This window comes from Halichoerus grypus, chromosome 15 (assembly GCF_964656455.1).
Source record: "Halichoerus grypus chromosome 15, mHalGry1.hap1.1, whole genome shotgun sequence".
Classification (NCBI taxonomy): Eukaryota; Metazoa; Chordata; class Mammalia; order Carnivora; family Phocidae; genus Halichoerus; species Halichoerus grypus.
The window spans coordinates 47960161-47977868 of NC_135726.1; the positions used below are offsets into that span (position 1 = coordinate 47960161).

The window sequence follows — 17708 nt, forward strand, 5'->3', positions numbered from 1 at the left end:
TAACTTTGTGAAATTTAGGTGTTAATCAAAATCCTTTGGTAGGCTTGTTACAAATATTGATATTCAAGCAACTCAGATGCACAGAATCAGAATTTTTAGGAATAAGTCATCAGATGCTGTATTTTTAACATCTCTATCAGATAATTCTGATGCAGATCAAAGTTCAAAGATCCATACTTAAAACTGTTTTGAATGGTTTGTCTTTACTCTTATACTAAAATCCAAAACCCTTACCATGGATAACAAGACCACCTATGAAGCCACTGTCATCCTTTGGACCCTATCTCTACCACACTGCTTTCTTTTAGCGCTTCAAACATGATATAACCTTTCTTCAATATCTTCATGCTTTGGTCAGACTGTTTTATTACACAAGAATCCTGTGGCCTGAGCTGCTTATAGGAGACAACATTCTCATTTTTAAGACTGAAAAGAAATGTCTTCCTCAGAACAGCTATACCTGCTGGGCCCATCCAATTATATCCCTCTCCTTTATTCTCTATTCAAGAGTCTCACTCCTTGCCTTCACAATTCTGTTTTAATTATACGTTCATTCATTCATTAGCTCATTTCTCATTCTGTGTATTTTCTTATTCCTAAATCTGCCTAGGAGCAGACACAATCCTGATAGCATTCACCACTGAAATAATAAGCCCATAGCACACAACAGATGTTAAGTAATTGGAAAACTATTGATAAAAGAAGTAAGGCTGAGAATAAACGTATATAATGCAAAAATGAGGCAGTGGGAAAGGCTTATCATAATAATCATTCATTCAAAACTACCAAAATTGATAAATAGAACCATTCTCATATTACTTGTTTCAAATGGGAACGAATATCTGAGCCCAACTGGTCATGTATATGTCACAATGGGAAAACAAACCACAGAAAACAGGAAGAAACTTGAAGCTTGAACCTTCACTAGGTTGACTGCCTGCTGAAATATATCACAAAGTTAAAGAAATTCAACAGATATCAACACTGAGATGACAGATGTTGCATTACCTGACAAAGACTTTAAAACCATAATTGTGCAAATGTTTCAATAAGCAAACACAAATACTCTTGAAACAAATGGAAAAATAGAGAATCTCAACAAAAATATAGAGGATATAGGGAGAGTTCTGAAAAGATGGTGGAGTAGAAGGATCCTGGGCTCACCTCCTCCCGCAGACACACCAAGATAACAGCCACATCAGTGTAATGAAAATGACCTGAGAATGGCAGAACAGACTTCCCACAGGTAATCGCAGAGAGTGGGGTGGAGATGCCATTGGGAATGAAACCCCCAGTAAGAATAACCACAAACAGGAGGGACACCACAAACACAAAGAAGCAAGAGGATCAGATTCCACACCAGGCACCCCAGGTATGGGGGACCCACACTGGGAAGATGAGTCCCATTACATTTGGTTTTGAAAACCAGTAGGGCTTAATAACTCTGGGTACTTCAGCAGGCTTAGTTCTGGGAGAGCCAGAAGGTGACAGGAAACTGGAGTCCCTATCCTTTAGGAGCCAGCATAACAACCAACCTGCTGAGATAACAGCAGAGAAGCAGCAGTTTGAAAAGCGCCTAGGGGTATAACGTGAAGAACATTTATTTACTAATCTCAGAATGTGTGCTGGAGGGACAGGAATCTTTAGGAAACTTCCCCAAGAACAAAAAAGCTGGCGGAACCATTCCCTGTCCACCCCCAACCGCTGCATAGATAGCTGGAAACTTTAGGGAACCAGTGCAAACACACAGCACCTACCTTGCTAGCACCGCATGCCCCACCTTCACATTCTCCTGAGGATCTGCCCCATAAAACCCACCCCATTCCAAAGGGGCTCCAGCCCCAACACACCATGCAAGCAGCACTAGTCGGGACCAGTGCCACTCCAAAGTGACTCTTGCTTTGTGGAGAGGGGAAGGATAACCACACACACCGGTGTGCCCACAGTTCCAGCAATTAAACCTTATAGTTAGCAGTACAGAGAGTACCCTGCTGATCAGTGCGACTTCAGCCCTGGCAGATGGATTAGGAGTAGGCACTTTGACTGCCAGCCCTGCCCACCAGTGAACAAGGGGACCTGCCCCCTCTCAGAGGGCAAGGCAGGGAGAGTGCCTTGTGCCTTGATTTGTGGTTACTGTTAGGTTCATATATAACATCTAATGTTTATATATATATATATATATATATATACACACACACACACACACACACACACACATATATATATACACATATATACATATATAACATCTAATGTGCTAATATATTGCACAAATCAAGCTGGTACAACTACAGCCCCAGCAGACAGGCTGAGAGCAGGCATCTAGTCTGACTGCTGACACCACCGAACTACAAGCCCCCAGTGGCCCCCGACAGACCCCTTAACAACACAGAGACCAAACCTTGCCCAGAACAGGCAAAGTGGGCCATTGCAGCCAATGGGCTGAAGGCAAAAGAGGTTCTGCCACAACAGTAGAGCACAGGCAACCCACATAGGAGACATCCCTGAAGCACCTGGTTCTGGTGAATGACAGACACTGTACCCCAGGGCACCACAGGACCTTCATAAGGTCACTACTTTCTTTCTTTCTTTCTTTTTTTAAATATTTAACTAATTTATTTGACAGAGAGAGAGCGAGCACAAGCAGGGGTAGCAGCAGAAGGAGAGGGAGAAGCAGACTCCCTGCTGAGCAGGGAGCCTGATATGAGGCCTGATCCCAGGACCCTGGGATCATGACCTGAGCCATAAAGGCAGATGCTTAACCGACTGAGCCACCCAGGTGTGCTGAGGTCACTACTTTCAAGATCAAGAGCTGTAACTGACTTTCCTAATACACAGAAACAAATACAGTTGTATAAAATGAGAAGACAGAGGAAAATGTCCCAAACAAAAGAACAGGACAAAATCACAGCAAAAGGGCTAAATGAAACAGAGATAAGCAAGGTACCTGATAAAGAATTCAAAGCAATAATCATAAAGATACTCACTGGACTTGAGAAAAGAGTGGATGATCTTAGTGAGACCTTCAAAAACAAACAGTAAATATTAAAAAGAACTAATCAGAAATGAAAAACTAAATGACAAATAAAAATACACCAGAGGGAATCAATAGCAGATTAGAGGAAGCAGAAGAATGGATCAGGGACCTGGAAGGTAGGGTAATGAAAAGCAATCAAGTTGAATGCAAAAATAAAAATAATAATAATAAATGAGAATAGATTAATAATAAATGTTGCTGAGTTTTCAACATCAAGTATAATAACGTTTGCATTATAGGGATCCCAGAAGGAGAAGAGAGAAAAATGGGGCAGAACATTTACTTGAAGAAATAATAGCTGAGGGGTGCCTGGTTGGCTCAGTCAGTTAAATGTCTGCCTTTGGCTCAAGTCATGATCCCAGGGTCCTGGGATCAAGCCCTGCATTGGGCTCCCTGCTCAGCAAGGAGCCTGCTTCTCCCTCTCCCTCTGCCTGCCACTCTGCCTACTTGTGCACACGCTCTCTCTCTGTCAAATAAATAAATAAAATCTTAAAAAAAAAAAAAAAAAAGAAATAATAGCTGAAAACTTCCCTATCTGGAGAAGGAAACAGACATCTAGATCCAGGAAGCACAGAGAGCCCCCAATAAAATTAACTGAACAAGGTCCACACCAACACACATGGTAATTAAAATGGCAAAAAGTAATGATAGAGAATTTTAAAAGCAGCAAGAGAAAAGAAAAGTTATATACAAGAGACACTCTCTAAGGCTATTCTGTTGATTTTTTCAGCAGAAATATTGCAGCCAGAATGGAACGGCATGATATATTCAAAGTACTGGAAGGAAAACCTGCAACCAAGAATACTCTACCCAGCAAGACTATCATTCAGAATAGGAGAGATAGTCTCTCTCTCTCTCTTTTTTTTTTTTAAAGATTTTATTTATTTATTTGACAGAGAGAGAGATAGCGAGAGCAGGAACACAGCAGGGGGAGTGGGAGAGGGAGAAGCAGGCTTCCCGCAGAGCAGAGAGCCCAATGCGGGGCTCGATCCCAGGACCCTGGGATCATGACCTGAGCCGAAGGCAGACGCTTAATGACTGAGCCACCCAGGCGCCCGAGATAGTCTCTCATACAAACAGAAGTTAAAGGAGTTCATCACTTAAACCAGCCTTACAGGAAACGTTAAAGGGAATTCTTTGAATGGAAAGAAAAGGCCATAATCAGGAGTAAGAAAATTATGATAGGAAAAAATTTCACAGGTAAATGCAAACATATAATAAAAGTAGTAGATTAATCACTTATAAAACCAGTATGGAGGTTAAAGCACAAAAGTAGTAAAATCAATTATATCTATAAAAAATCAGCTAAGGGAGTCACAAAATAAAACGATGTAAAGTATGACATCATATGCATAAAATGGAATGGGGGGAGTAAAAATTTAGTTCTTTTAGAATGGATTCAAATTTTAGCAACCACCAACTTAATATACATTGCTATATACATAAGATGTTATATATGAACCTAACGGTAACCACAAATCAAAAACCTGTAACAGATACACAAAAAAATAAAGAGAAAGGAATCCAAGCATAACACTAAAGAAAGCCATCAAACCACAAGGGAAGAGAGGAAGAGAAGAAGAAAGGAACAGAGAACTACAAAAACAACCATAAAACAAGTAACAAAATGGCAATGAGTACATATCTATCAATAATTACTTTAAATGTAAATGGCCTAAATGCTCCCATCAGAAGACTATGATGACTGAATGGATAAGGAAGCCAGATCCATCTATATGCTGCCTACAAGAAACACATAAGGCATAAAGACACATGCAGATTGAAAGTGAAGGGATGGAAAAACATCTACCATGCAAACAGAAGTGAAAAGAAAGCTGTGGTAGCAATACTTATATTGGACAAAATACACTTTAACGTAAAGTTTGTAACAAGAAACAAAGAATGACATTACATAATGATAAAGGGAACAATCCAACAACAGGATTTAACAACTGTAAATATTTACGCACCCAGCATAGGAGCACCTAAATACATAAAGCCACTATTAACAGACATAAAGGAAGAAACTGACAGTAATAGAATAATAGAAGGGGACGTTAACACCCCATTAAATCAATGGATAGATCATTCAGGCAGAAAATCAACCCAAGGAAACAGTGGCTTTGAATGACACATTGGACCAGATGGACCTAACAGATATATTCAGAACATTCCATCCAAATACAGCAGAATACACATTCAAGTGCACATGGAACATTCTCCAGAACAGATCACATGTTAGGCCACAAAACAAATCTCAATACAAAAAAACTGAAATCACATGCATCTTTTCAGACTGCAATGGTATGAAACTGGAAATCAAGTGCAAGAAAAAATCTGGAAAGAACATAAATACATGGAGGCTAAATAACATGCTACTAAACAATGAATGGGTGAACTAAGAAATCAAAGAGGAAATAAAAAATACATGGAGACAAATGAAAATGAAAACACAACAGTCCAAAATCTTTGGGATGCAGTAAAAGCTGTTCTAAGAGGCAAGATAATAGCAATACAGGCCTACCTCCAGAAAAAAGAAAAATCTCAAATAAACCACCTAACCTTAAACCTAAAGGAGCCAGAAAAAGAAGAACCAACAAAACCCAAAGCCAGCAGAAAGAAGGAAATAATAAAGATTAGAACAGAAATAAATGAAATAGAGACTAAAAAATAATAGAACTGATCAAGGAAACCAGGAGCTGGTTCTTTGAAACAAAATTGATAAACCTTTAGCCAGACTCATCCAGAAAAACAAGAGATAGGGCTCCAATAAATAAAATCAGAAATAAAGGAGGAGACATAACACCGAACACCACAGAAGTATAAAAGAATACTATGAAAAATTATATGCCAACAAATGGAAAACCTAGAAGAAATAAATTCCTAGAAACGTATTTGCAAATGATATATCCGATATGGGGCTAATATCCAAAATACATAAAGAACTTATATGACTCAACACCAAAAAGACAAATAATGCAATTAAAGAGTGGGCAGAGGACCTGAATAGACATTATTCCCAAGAAGATATACAGATGGCCAACAGACACATGAAAAGATGCTCAACCTCACTCTCATCAGAAAAATGTAAATCAAAACCACAATGAGGTATCACCTTACACCTGTTATCAGGGCCGAAATAAAAAAACACAAGAAATAACAAGTGTTGGCGAGGATGTGAACAAAAAGGGACCCTCGTGCACAAATTGGTGCAGCTACTGTGGAGAACAGTATGGAGGTTCCTCAAAATATTAAAAATAGAATTACCATAGGGTCCAGCAATTCCACTACTGGGTATTTACCCAAAGAATATGAAAACACTAGCTTGAAAAGACATATGCTCCCCTATGTTTACCGTAGTGCTATTTACAATAGCCAAAACATGGAAGCAACCCAAGTGCCCATCCACAGATGAATGGGTAAAGAAGATATGGTTTATAGATACACTGGACTGTTTTTTTTAAAGATTTGAGAGAGAGAGTGCGAGAGAGAGCATGAATGGAGGGGGAGAGGAAGAAGCAGGCTCTCCGCTGAGCAGGGAGTCTGATGAGGGGCTCAATCCCAGGGCCCTGAGATCATGACCGGAGCCAAAGGCAGAAGCTTAACGACTGAGCCACTCAGGTGTCCCTAGATACCCTGGAATATTACTCTACCATAAGAAAGAGTGTAATCCTGCCATTTGCAACAACATGGATGGAGCTAGAGGGTATAATGCTAAGTGCCCTAAGTCCTTCTTATTTCTATAAATAATTTCTATTAAATAAAGCACTCTCAACATACTCCAAAGGAGTGAAATCATTTATATTATGTATGATATATATATGATCATATCACAAACAAATATCATATGATTTCATTCGTATGCAGAATTTGAGACAAAACAATGAACAAAGAAGAAAAGAGCCAAACAAAAAAACCAGACTCTTAAATACAGAGAACAAACTGGTGGTTACCAGAGGGGAGGTGTGGGTGGGGAGATGGGTGAAACAGGTGAAGGGGATCAAGAGTACACTTACTGTAATGTGCTGGGTGATGTACAGCATTGTGGCATCACTATATTGTACACCCGAAGCTAATACAACACTGTATGTTAATTATACTTTAAAAAAGAGAAAGAGAAATATACAGAGGATATAAAGAAGAACGAAGTAAAACTTAGAACTGAAAACTATAATTAAAATTAAAATATTGTGGGGTCCCGTAGCACAATGGAAAAGGCAGAGGAAAGAATCAATAAACTTAAGATAGAACAAAAGATTCATCCAATCTGAACAAGAGAAAGAAAAAAGAATAAAAACCAAAGAAGCACAGCAACAAGGAGCAGGAGGACAATGCTAAAAGTCCTGACATTCATATTGCCAGAGTCCCAGGAGAGGAAAAGTGTGCACAGCTGAAAAAATACTGCAGAAAAAAGGGTGAAAACCTTCCCAAACGTGGCAAAATTCATAAACCTACAGACTCAAAAATCTCACTGAGCCCCTAACAAAACTCCACACCTGAACTTATCATAATCAACTGCTAAAAACAAACAACAAATGAAAATTTACTTGAAAACACCTAAAAACCACCACCACGGCACACTGCCTATACAATTCCTGAACAACAATTCCATGACTACAGGCTTCAATGAGAAGGAAGTAGCACAATGTTTTAAAGTACCAAAAGAAAAATCCAGCCATGAATTCTCTATCCTGATAAAATATGAATCCAAAATAAAGACGAGATAAAGACATTTTTAAATGACAGAAAACTACAAGAATTTGTCCCCAGCAGACTGAGTCTAAAAGACCTGATAAAGGGGAGCAAAGGGTGGCTCAGTCAGTTAAGCGTCCCACTCTTGATTTCGTCTCAGGTCATGATCTCAGAGTCGTGAGACTGAGCCTGGGTCAGGCTCTGGAGCCTGCTTAAGATTCTCTCTCTCTCTCTCTCCCTCTCCCTCTGCCCCTCCCCGCCTCTCTCTCTAAAAAAAAAAATTAATAAATAAAAGACCTGATAAAGAAAGTTCTCTAGAACAAAGTGAAAAAAAAAAAAATCTGGGGCATCAGGAATGAAATAAGAGTAAAAGAAACGGTAATATCAATACAATAGACCATCTTTTCCTCTCGAGTTCTTTAGAACCCATTTGACGGCTGGAAGAAGAATCGTATCATTGCATTTCTGATGTCTGTAGATGTAATGCTGCTCTAGCATAGACATAAGACAGCTACAGCACAGAGGAAACTAGATAGTGCTAGGTGATAACCACTGACTGACAAAGGCAGGCAATAAAACAGCAATTTCAATATGATCTTGTGTGAGCACAACAGAAACAACAACATAAACAGCTATATGTGTATGTGTAAAGTGTGGAAATACAAGTGGTCAGGTGGGAATTACTGGAGAGCGTGAGTGAGGGTTACATTTTATTTTTTTTTAAAGATTTTATTTATTTGAGAGAGAGTCAGAGCAAGAGAGAATTAGAGAGAGAGAGAAAGCACGAGCAGGGGGAGGGGCAGAGGGAGAAGCAGACTCCCCACTGAGCAGGGAGCCCAACATGGGGCTCGATCCCTGGACCCTGGGATCATGACCTGAGCCAAAGGCAGACACTTAACCGCCTGAGCCACCCAGGGGCCCCACACGTTCCTTTTTCATTCATACAGAAAACCTGACCATATGCTGGGCTATAAAATAAAGCACTCTCAACATACTCCAAAGGAGTGAAATCATTTATATTATATATGATATATATATGATCATATCACATTATATATATCATGATATATATAATGATATATCAATATATTCTCTGGCCATAATAAAATCATGCTAAAACTCAGTATCAGAGATTATTCATTTCTTTGGAAATGGAAAGCCATACTTGGTTGACCAAAATCACAGTAATCTATACAGAGATATGACATTATGTGATTCTTCATATGATGCTACTAGAATCTATTGTGGAGCTTTCAAAACCAAATCATGAGAAAAATTTTTAATCACATAAATTCAGAATGTCATGGTTTAAGTAAACTAGCCTGGACTTAGACTCAAAAAAAAGGGAGAGAGAGAGAAAAGCCAAAGTAAAAAAAAAAAAAATTTAATTTAGTTAAAATAAATTTTAAGGCACAAAAGCTCTTTAGATAAAAAGGGACTAAAGAAACCTACTAATAAAAAGAAATAGTAAAAATAAATTAAAATGTTTTAAAAAGAAACCTATCCATAAATCAATTCATGAACTTGGACTGGATCTTAAACTGAAAAACACTCCCACAAAACCAAACAAACAGAATAAAATTTTTAAAGAGAAATGGGAGAAATTTAACTGTGAACTATATTGTAGACGATACTCCTGAAATATGGTGATTTTCTGAGGTGTGACAATGATGTTATCTGGGTTAAGATAATGAAGCTAATTAGGAATAATGAAAGGTTATTAGGACCTTTCCTATTCTTAGAAGATGCAAAGTGAAATGTTTAGGTAACACGTGTCACAACATCAGTGACTTAGACCCACACGTGGTCCAGCAAAAAAGGTTTCAAACATTTAGTTACATAAATACATATAGCAAAGGTGGCCAAATGTTCACAACTGGTGGATCTAGTTTTCTTTTTTGTTTTTTAAAGATTTTACTCATTTATTTGAGAGAGAGAGAGAAAAAATAAGCGGGGGGCAGGGGCAGAGGGAGAAGCAGTCTCCCCACTGAGCAGGGAGCCCAACTCGGGGCACGATCCCAGGACCCTGAGATCATGACCCGAGCCAAAACCAAGAGTCAGCCGCTTAACTGACAGCCACCCAGGTGCCCCCAAAATGGGTCACCTTTGAAAGGATGTTAGAAACCAACTCATTATTTAGAAAATTAGTAAACCAAGGAAAAGAATATTTATCTTCAATTTTCCAAATGATCTGTATAACTGAGTAACAGTTAACGTGAAGTTTCTTTTTACAGATGCATTCCACATGGAATTCGAATATCCACCAATTTACAACCTCTAACAAATTAAGGGACATAGTAACTGCCTGTCAGTGGCTGCAGATATTACTAAAATGAGAAATCCAGATATCACATGCCAGTGGACTGAAGAATATCATCATCACCTAGGGAAAAAAAGTTTCCCAAAAGTCTGATTAACCTTCTAGACCCAACTATCATTTTACAGGAAATAGAGGGACATGTTCCTCCATACCACCAAGATGCCATCAGCAAAATCTAGATGGTGTGAAACTACGTGACAAATGATCTAATTTAATCAAGAAAAACCTGTTAACAAAAAAATCAAGCGTGCCTGGGTGGCTCAGTCGGTTAAGAGACTGCCTTCGGCTCAGGTCATGATCCCAGGGTCCTGGGATCGAGCCCCACATCAGGCTCCCTGCTCAGCGGGAAGCCTGCTTCTCCCACTCCCACTCCTCCTGCTTGTGTTCCCTCTTTCACTGTGTCTCTCTCGGTCAAATAAATTAATAAAAGCTTTAAAAAAAAAAAATCAAGAGGAACCTTTAATCTAAAAGAGACTTAAAAGACTTTTTAAAATGACAGGGAAAACAAAACCAAACTGGAGAAGTTCACTCAGACAATAAAGCTCTAGAGAAAAACCTTTCCTGCAAAGAGACCACAATAGGCTTCCGGGACAGCTGGCAAAATCCTAACTCACAACCTGGTGGTTAAAGCTGTGGGTACCTTAAAATACTTAATCATGCAGTTCTTTGTGTTATGTGGCTTTCTGTATTCTTGTCATACTTAGTTTGTTTGAAAACGAAGAAATGAGGAACACTTTTAACATAGATCAGAACATGGCTCTAAGTAACTCTTGGAAAACATTCTATGTTCTTCACAGTGATGATCAGAACCTTGTAGGATCTGGTCCTGGCCTAACTCCCTAACCTCCTTTCCTACCATCCCTTCACCTCTTCTGCTCGAAACTTCTTATTGCTCCCAGTGATACAGAAACCATTTCCCGCTCAGGGCCTCTGTGTGTCCCGCTCAGACTAGACTGCTCTTGCAGTCTTAACCCTTTACGACTGTGCAAGCACGCCCACTTCAAGACATGCTCCCTAACCATCCAAGCCTGTCATTCTCACTGCATTGCTCCTATATACTTGTCTGCACAGCATCATTCCTGACAGTACTGATTTACTCATCTGCTTACTTGATTGATCCATGTCTTGCCAACTGCAGGTAAAGTCCATGAGAGCACGACTCTATCAGTCATGTTCATTTCATTGTACAGACAGTGCCAAGCACAGTGCTTTGCTTGGAGTGGACCCTCGATAAATATTTGCTGAATATATGAAAACATTTTTTAGACACTGGAAACACATATAGAAATGTAAATGCAAAAGCAGAGCTGGAAAGCAGCTGGATGCAAAATATATGTTAAAAGGTTACACTGCGGGAGGGGAGCGCCTGGGTGGCTCAGTCAGTTAAGTGTCTGACCCTTTTTTTTTTTTTTTTTAAAGATTTTATTCCTTTATTCATAAGAGACAGACAGAGAGAGAGAGGCAGAGGGAGAAGCAGGCTCCCCGCTGAGCAGGGAGCCCGATGTGGGACTCGATCCCAGGACCCTGGGATCATGACCTGAGCCGAAGGCAGACGCTTAACCATCTGAGCCACCCAGGCGCCCCTAAGTGCCTGACTCTTGATTTCAGCTCAGGTCATGGTCTCAGGGTCGTGGGATCGAGCCCCACGATGGGCTCCACGCTCAGCGTGGAAGTCTGCTTGGGGTTCTCGCTCTCCCTCTCCCTCTGCCCCTGTTCATGGGCACGCGCTAATAAATAAAATCTTAAAAAAAAAAAAAAAAAAAGGTTACACTGGGAAAGAGGGCACTCACTCCACTAAAAGGAGAGGAAATAAAAGAACAAAAATTAGAGATCATTAGCAAAAGATGGAGTTCCTTTGAAAGCCCACACTGTGTGGTCCTTATTTCCTTCTCAGATCTCAGGCATTTTTATCCAACAGGCCTTGGGTCTTTGAAGGCATTTTCCCAAGCCACATCTCAAGGGTATGACCCCTCTCTGACCCCCTCTGCCGGCTTCTCCCCTACTCACCTGGATACCATCTGCTTGTTTCTCTCCTCACAACCACCCAGGGCTCCTTCTCTTGCGCCAATAAGGTAATCACATCTGGCTTAGAAATGGAACTTACTGCTTAAAAACAAAAAAAAAGAGAGGGTGGGCCCCGGTCGGTGCCACTGACTACCCGCCTCTCCCTGCTGGGCCCACGAGGACGCTGTGGGACTTGGCCCCATGTCTGTGCCAAGGCTGGCTTGGCTGCTTGGCTGCGTCCCGGCCACCGCGTGGAGAGCGGCTAGGTCACCCCTTTTATGTCATTCTGTGAGGAAAAGGAGTTCTCAAGGAGAAAAATCCAAACCCATCAAACAATCCCTTAAGAAGCCAAAGTTACCAGAAGGTCGTTTTGATGCACCCGAAGATTCTAATTTAGAGAAAGAACCACTGACAAAATTTCCAGATGATATTAATCCTGTTACCAAAGAAAAAGGTGGACCTAGAGGCCCAGAACCTACCCGATATGGAGACTGGGAACGAAAAGGACGCTGTATTGATTTTTAAGACACATATTATTAACTTCAGTATCTTTTTCTGAATATGTACATCTGAATTTATTTCCAGTTGTTTTCTTTCTGTATATCCTTTAAGTCATTTAATTTCTATAATGTGTTTAAAAACATAAATAATGCCTTGAAAGAAAATATGCTGCTATAAATTAAGGGGAAATAGTTGTACATTAGCACATTAATTTAATTTAAATATATTGGAGTATATAAATGGCGATTAGAGCTGCAAACTCATTTCATCACATTTCAGTTTATGTTAATCAGCTGCTTATAAAATGCAAATGTAAATAAAACAAGTTTTAATGATTTTTATTGCCGCATACTAGGTAATAGTGACTTTTTAAATGTGAGGTAAGTAACACATTATAGTTTGATAAGGCCATAGTAACAACAGAAAATCTAACTCCAGAGCCAGTTTACTTGGGTTCAAATCCTGGCTCTGCTCCTTATTAGCCATGTGATCTTGGATAAATTATTTAACTTCTCTACATCTCAGTTATCTTCATGCGTAAATTGGAGTTAATGCTAGTTCTACCCTATCAGGTAGTGAGAAGATATTTAAGTGAGTAAGTACATGTAAACCACTTGGAACAGTGCATAGCACATAGCTCTCAGTGTAAGTGTTAGCTATCCTTCGATCTTAAATGTATTTTTCCAAGGCTCTAGGCTTTCTGTGGAGAAATATTAAGAAACTAAGTTTGAAATACTTGAACTGAAATTGTTTTATATGAATATAACGTTAAAAAATTAAAAAACAAAAACAAAAAAAAGAAATGACATGACAAGTGGTGTAGAAAAAAATTTTTTTAAATATACAAAAAAAACCCCACAAAATGGTTGAGATCTGCTTAAATCTGTAGTAATATTTTTTTAGAGGGGACGGGGGAGAGGGAGAGAGAGAATCTCAAGCAGACTCCACACCCAGTGCAGAGCCCAACACAGGGCTCGATCTCATGACCCTGAGATCATGACCTGAGATGAAATCAAGAGTCAAACGCTTAACCAATTGAGCCGCCCAGGCGCCCCTAAATTTGTAAAAACAGACATGCCCGTCTTCAACCTGACAAATTCCAAACGATTTCCTTTGGGAACAAGAAGAAACTCAGCTATTTCTTAAAAGCCCTGAAACTCATAGTGAAGAAAGCTAATATTCCAGAGAAGAGACACTAATAATTTATTAAACTATTAATTGTTTTAAATTATTTTAAGTTAAATTATGAAATTAAATTAAAATTTAAATTATTAATTATAACTGTTCAATACTAATTTTATTGTATATATTAATTAAAGACTGTATTTATTTATTTATTTATTTGAGAAAGAGACAGAGAGAGTGAGCAAGAGCATGAGCGGGGTGGGGGGAGGGAGAAGCAGGCTCCCCAATGAGCAGGGAGCCTGAGGCGGGGCTTGATCCCAGGACCCCGGGATCATGACCTCAACCAAAGGCAGACGCTTGACTGACTGAGCCACCTAGGCACCCCTTTATTGTAATTTTAATTAATCTTTAGAATGAACTACTATTGGGGGAGATAGTCTTACCCAGAGAGACCAGGTTGCTGTAGGTCTCCAACATCACATCCCTGTACAAGGCCCTCTGAGCAGGGTCCAGGCACTCCCACTCCTCCTGGGAGAAGCTGATGGCCACGTCCCCGAATGACAGAGATCCCTGAAACCACACACACATGTATTACCATGACACTGAAGGAAATTACTTGAAGGTGAACAGAGAGGAGGCGAAGAACCGCACTGCAGGACAGGAGCAATATGGTGCTTCGCAGGGTGCCTGCAAGTTCTGGAAGAATCTTGCCACTGCACAGCAAACTTGCTGTGTGCTGTGGGATAACCTACTGATCCCCGCATGGCAAAGAATGGCTAAAAAAAAAAAAAAAATGTGAAGTCATCATATTTCAGGGGAAGAAATACCAACTTACGTAGGCCATGTTTTTAGAATGACAAAATTGATCCATCTTCCTCGTGCTTCCCCTCCTAGATAGAAAAAAAAAAAAAGAAGGGCTTAAGCCAAGCTGTGCCTTGGTGCTCTCTAAGGGACTCAAATTAATACAACAATTTTTTCTTCCATTTCTATGTCCCAACTACTCCCTAAAATTCCTCTTCTATCCCTCTCTGCTTCACACAATCTCCCTTTCCCTTTGTCCCTCCACCTCTCCTCCCACCCCACCGCCATACAAATTGGCATCAAACATGAGGAGTCTGGACAAAAAATCAAGCTCTCCCCCAAGGCCTGGGGAACCCGTCCTCCAAAATATGAGGGATCCTCCATTCTTGGGAAGCATGACTAAGCCTAGGACTGGGCTCCCCATCCTGCTCTGTGCAGATCCTCCTGCCCCCGTCCCACCTTTCAGGGCTGAGAAGGGGGTCACATCATCCAAATCAGAACCTCTTTGTGAACTCAGGATTGGGAGAAGTGGGGCAAGGCATGAAAACTGGGAAGGATGTAGATGGGATTGCTCAGGCAGCATTTGGCTTTCTAAGTCCACCGAAGCCAACTGGTTAAATATGGCAGGGCATCCACGTAATGGGATACTAAGTGGTCATTCACGTTCAAGATACATGGTCAGCAGAAAACTCAGGTTACAAAATAGGATGCAGAATATGATTACATCTATAAAATATATGTGTATATATATAAAGACTAACACACATTGACAGAAAAAAATTCTAGAAAATTATATGTCATGTTAACAGTATTTGTCACTGTATTGTGGCCCTAATTCTCTACTTTTTGCTTAAGAGTGCTTCATAATTGTATGGCAAGGCGTTAACTTGGAATATATATACAGTTATATTCATAAACGCATACATACATGTATGTTTATATATATATATATATATATATGTTTTTTCCTATGAGGAAGCTGTTCTCCAAATCAGATGAAAGGCAACCTTTTACTTAGACAACTTCCCTATTAATGTGGAAAAACTTAGGATATTCTAATAAGCTCTTGTTTTTACTTAACGGGTTTGTTTCATTTCCCAATTCTTGAACCAACACTAAGATGTCTATGTTTATCTGAGCAGGTTACAATAATTTCTACAAAAAATGTCTGCAGGCCCTGAGCAATGTCTTATATACATTTGATAGTCTTACACGTCCTCTTCTAAACCTATCATTTCAGCCACAGTATTCTCTAAACAGCCACTGTATCGTCTTCTGCTATTAGTCATTTTGCATTTAACAGATTTAGAATTTCCAACAGAGTTTCTTTAACTCTATAGAAATCCCATGGGCTTATAATTTGGTCAAAGTGTGGTGACTCTATAGACCAAAAGAAGCGTATTTCCCGTAAACTCTCAAAGTACGGTAGATGACTTTTTCTGATAGGCTCTGTCATCCTCTGCTATACACTTATTCTTGTTCAGACTTCACCTTCTGTGCTGGAGAAGTAAGAAACCTAAAAGAATACTAACAAAATTCAATGGAAGTACATAATGACACATATATAATGACACATGACATATTAACTGCTTAATATTAGCAGCTAGTATGTGTCATCATTATTGCTGAGGATAAAGAAGATTACACTTGTTAAAGAAACTTCACTGTTTCCCTTTCTCTTGTGTAAGTCATATAATAAAATATAGTGTAAGGCCTGCTCTTTCTTAGAATGCTAACCAAAAATATTCAGAGCTTAGCCTGGCGAATGCAATTCTTAAAGAATCACATTAGCAAAGAGGGCTATCATAGAGACAAGGAGAAAAGGAGCCTTTCAGCACAGAAGCCTCAGAGGGAAAGGCAATGGTATTATGCTCTCTCTCACAGACCCAGAAATGAATGAAAACGATGACTTGATTAGATTTGTTTTTCGAACTGATTCTGATTCTATTCTACAGAAACAAAACTCTTGTATTCACACAGAAAAAATAACTGGAAAAATATAAACCAAAGCATCAATAATGACTACCTCTAGAGGGTGGTACTATAATTTTAACTTTCTTCTTAAGTTCCTTAAAAAGAATAGTTTCACACTATTCCATCATCAAAAATACACAATAAAGGGACGCCTGGGTGGCTCAGTCAGTTAAGTGTCCAGGTCTTGATTTCGGCTCAGGTCATGATCTCAGGGCTGTGATATCAAGCCCCACGTCGGGCTCCACACTGAGCATGGAGCCTGCTTAAGATTTTCTCTCTCTCTGTCCCTCCCTCCCCTTGCTCACACACTCTCTCTAAATAAAAAACAAAACAAACAAAAAACCCCCAAACAAACAAACAAAACCCCACAATAAAGTTACTTCCAAATTAAAATAAAAATAAAAACAGAGCTATCAGGAAGTGGGTACTTCCAACCATTAAAGAACCGAGCTTGTCATGAGAGTCAACAAAGATATCAATGTGACTATAACAAGTAACAGCAACCAGTTCTAACATCCTTTAGCTGTATCTCACCAATATAATTAGAAATTTTCATGTTCAAGATTCTTCTCCTAAAGAACATAATGCAGGTAAGTGGCACCTGCAGACTGAGTAAGAAAATGCATGGGATATACACAGTACCATGCTCGGTTCTCTTCTTCATTAAAAAACTATGAAAACATAATTTTGGAGAGAATCCTTATAGATTGCCCTCCCTTAGTAAATGCGATTCATATACAACATCTTGGGTACTACCGTTCCTAACATGAATACTGCTTAACACGAGATCAAATGTTTTCTCTTTTTATGATTATTTATGAACATAATTTTCTTAAGTGCATAATACCCCATCACATGAGTCTAGTGTGATTTGCTTAACTACTCAATTTGTACAAGATCATTTTAAATATCACTCCAAGTATCACAGTCTTTTAATGCTAGACCAGGGTTTCTCATCCTCAGCATGAATGCCATATTGAGCCAGATAATTCTTTGTTGGGGGGGGGTAGGATGGTGGGGAGGGCTATCCTGTACATTGCACAATGTTTAGTAGCATCTTTGTCCTCTACTTATTAGATCCAAGTATCACTGCTCCCCACTGTGGCAACCAAAGTTGCCTCTAAATATTACCAAACATCCCCTGGCGGGCGAAATCACCCCCCGTTAAGAACTACTGATCTGCACTGATGAATCCAAGCCTTCTAGGTCATGCACACTTTGAATAATCTCATGAAATTATATACTTTCCCCATA

The 17708-nt window shown here is 39.5% G+C and overlaps 2 protein-coding genes across 9 annotated transcripts in view; one reads left to right on the forward strand and one right to left on the reverse strand.

Moving 5' to 3' along the window:
* Positions 1-17708, reverse strand: part of LOC118537544 (uncharacterized) — an 89761-nt gene that overhangs the window by 6780 nt on the left and 65273 nt on the right. For 3 of the 8 annotated variants that reach the window (XM_036095035.2, XM_036095034.2, XM_036095033.2), the window contains 4 exons: positions 14515-14569; positions 14123-14249; positions 12057-12155; positions 2988-3023 (listed from right to left, as the gene is read on the reverse strand). In XM_036095035.2, the coding sequence (XP_035950928.2) occupies positions 2988-3023; positions 12057-12155; positions 14123-14249; positions 14515-14550 (298 nt within the window). In that variant the 5' untranslated portion in view covers positions 14551-14569. The remainder of the gene's footprint in view (positions 1-2987; positions 3024-12056; positions 12156-14122; positions 14250-14514; positions 14570-17708) is intronic. The other 5 variants (XM_036095041.2, XM_078063509.1, XM_036095043.2 and 2 more) reach the window with 5 other exon arrangements.
* Positions 12138-12893, forward strand: LOC118537560 (succinate dehydrogenase assembly factor 4, mitochondrial-like). The gene has a single exon (XM_036095075.2). The coding sequence runs from the start codon at positions 12255-12257 to the stop codon at positions 12576-12578; it is 324 nt and encodes a 107-aa protein (XP_035950968.1). The 5' UTR covers positions 12138-12254; the 3' UTR covers positions 12579-12893.

What these genes read in the sequence shown, in the direction of transcription:
- LOC118537560 (XM_036095075.2), top strand. Translation starts at nt 12,255, where the DNA reads ATGTCTGTGCCAAGGCTGGCTTGGCTGCTTGGCTGCGTCCCGGCCACC.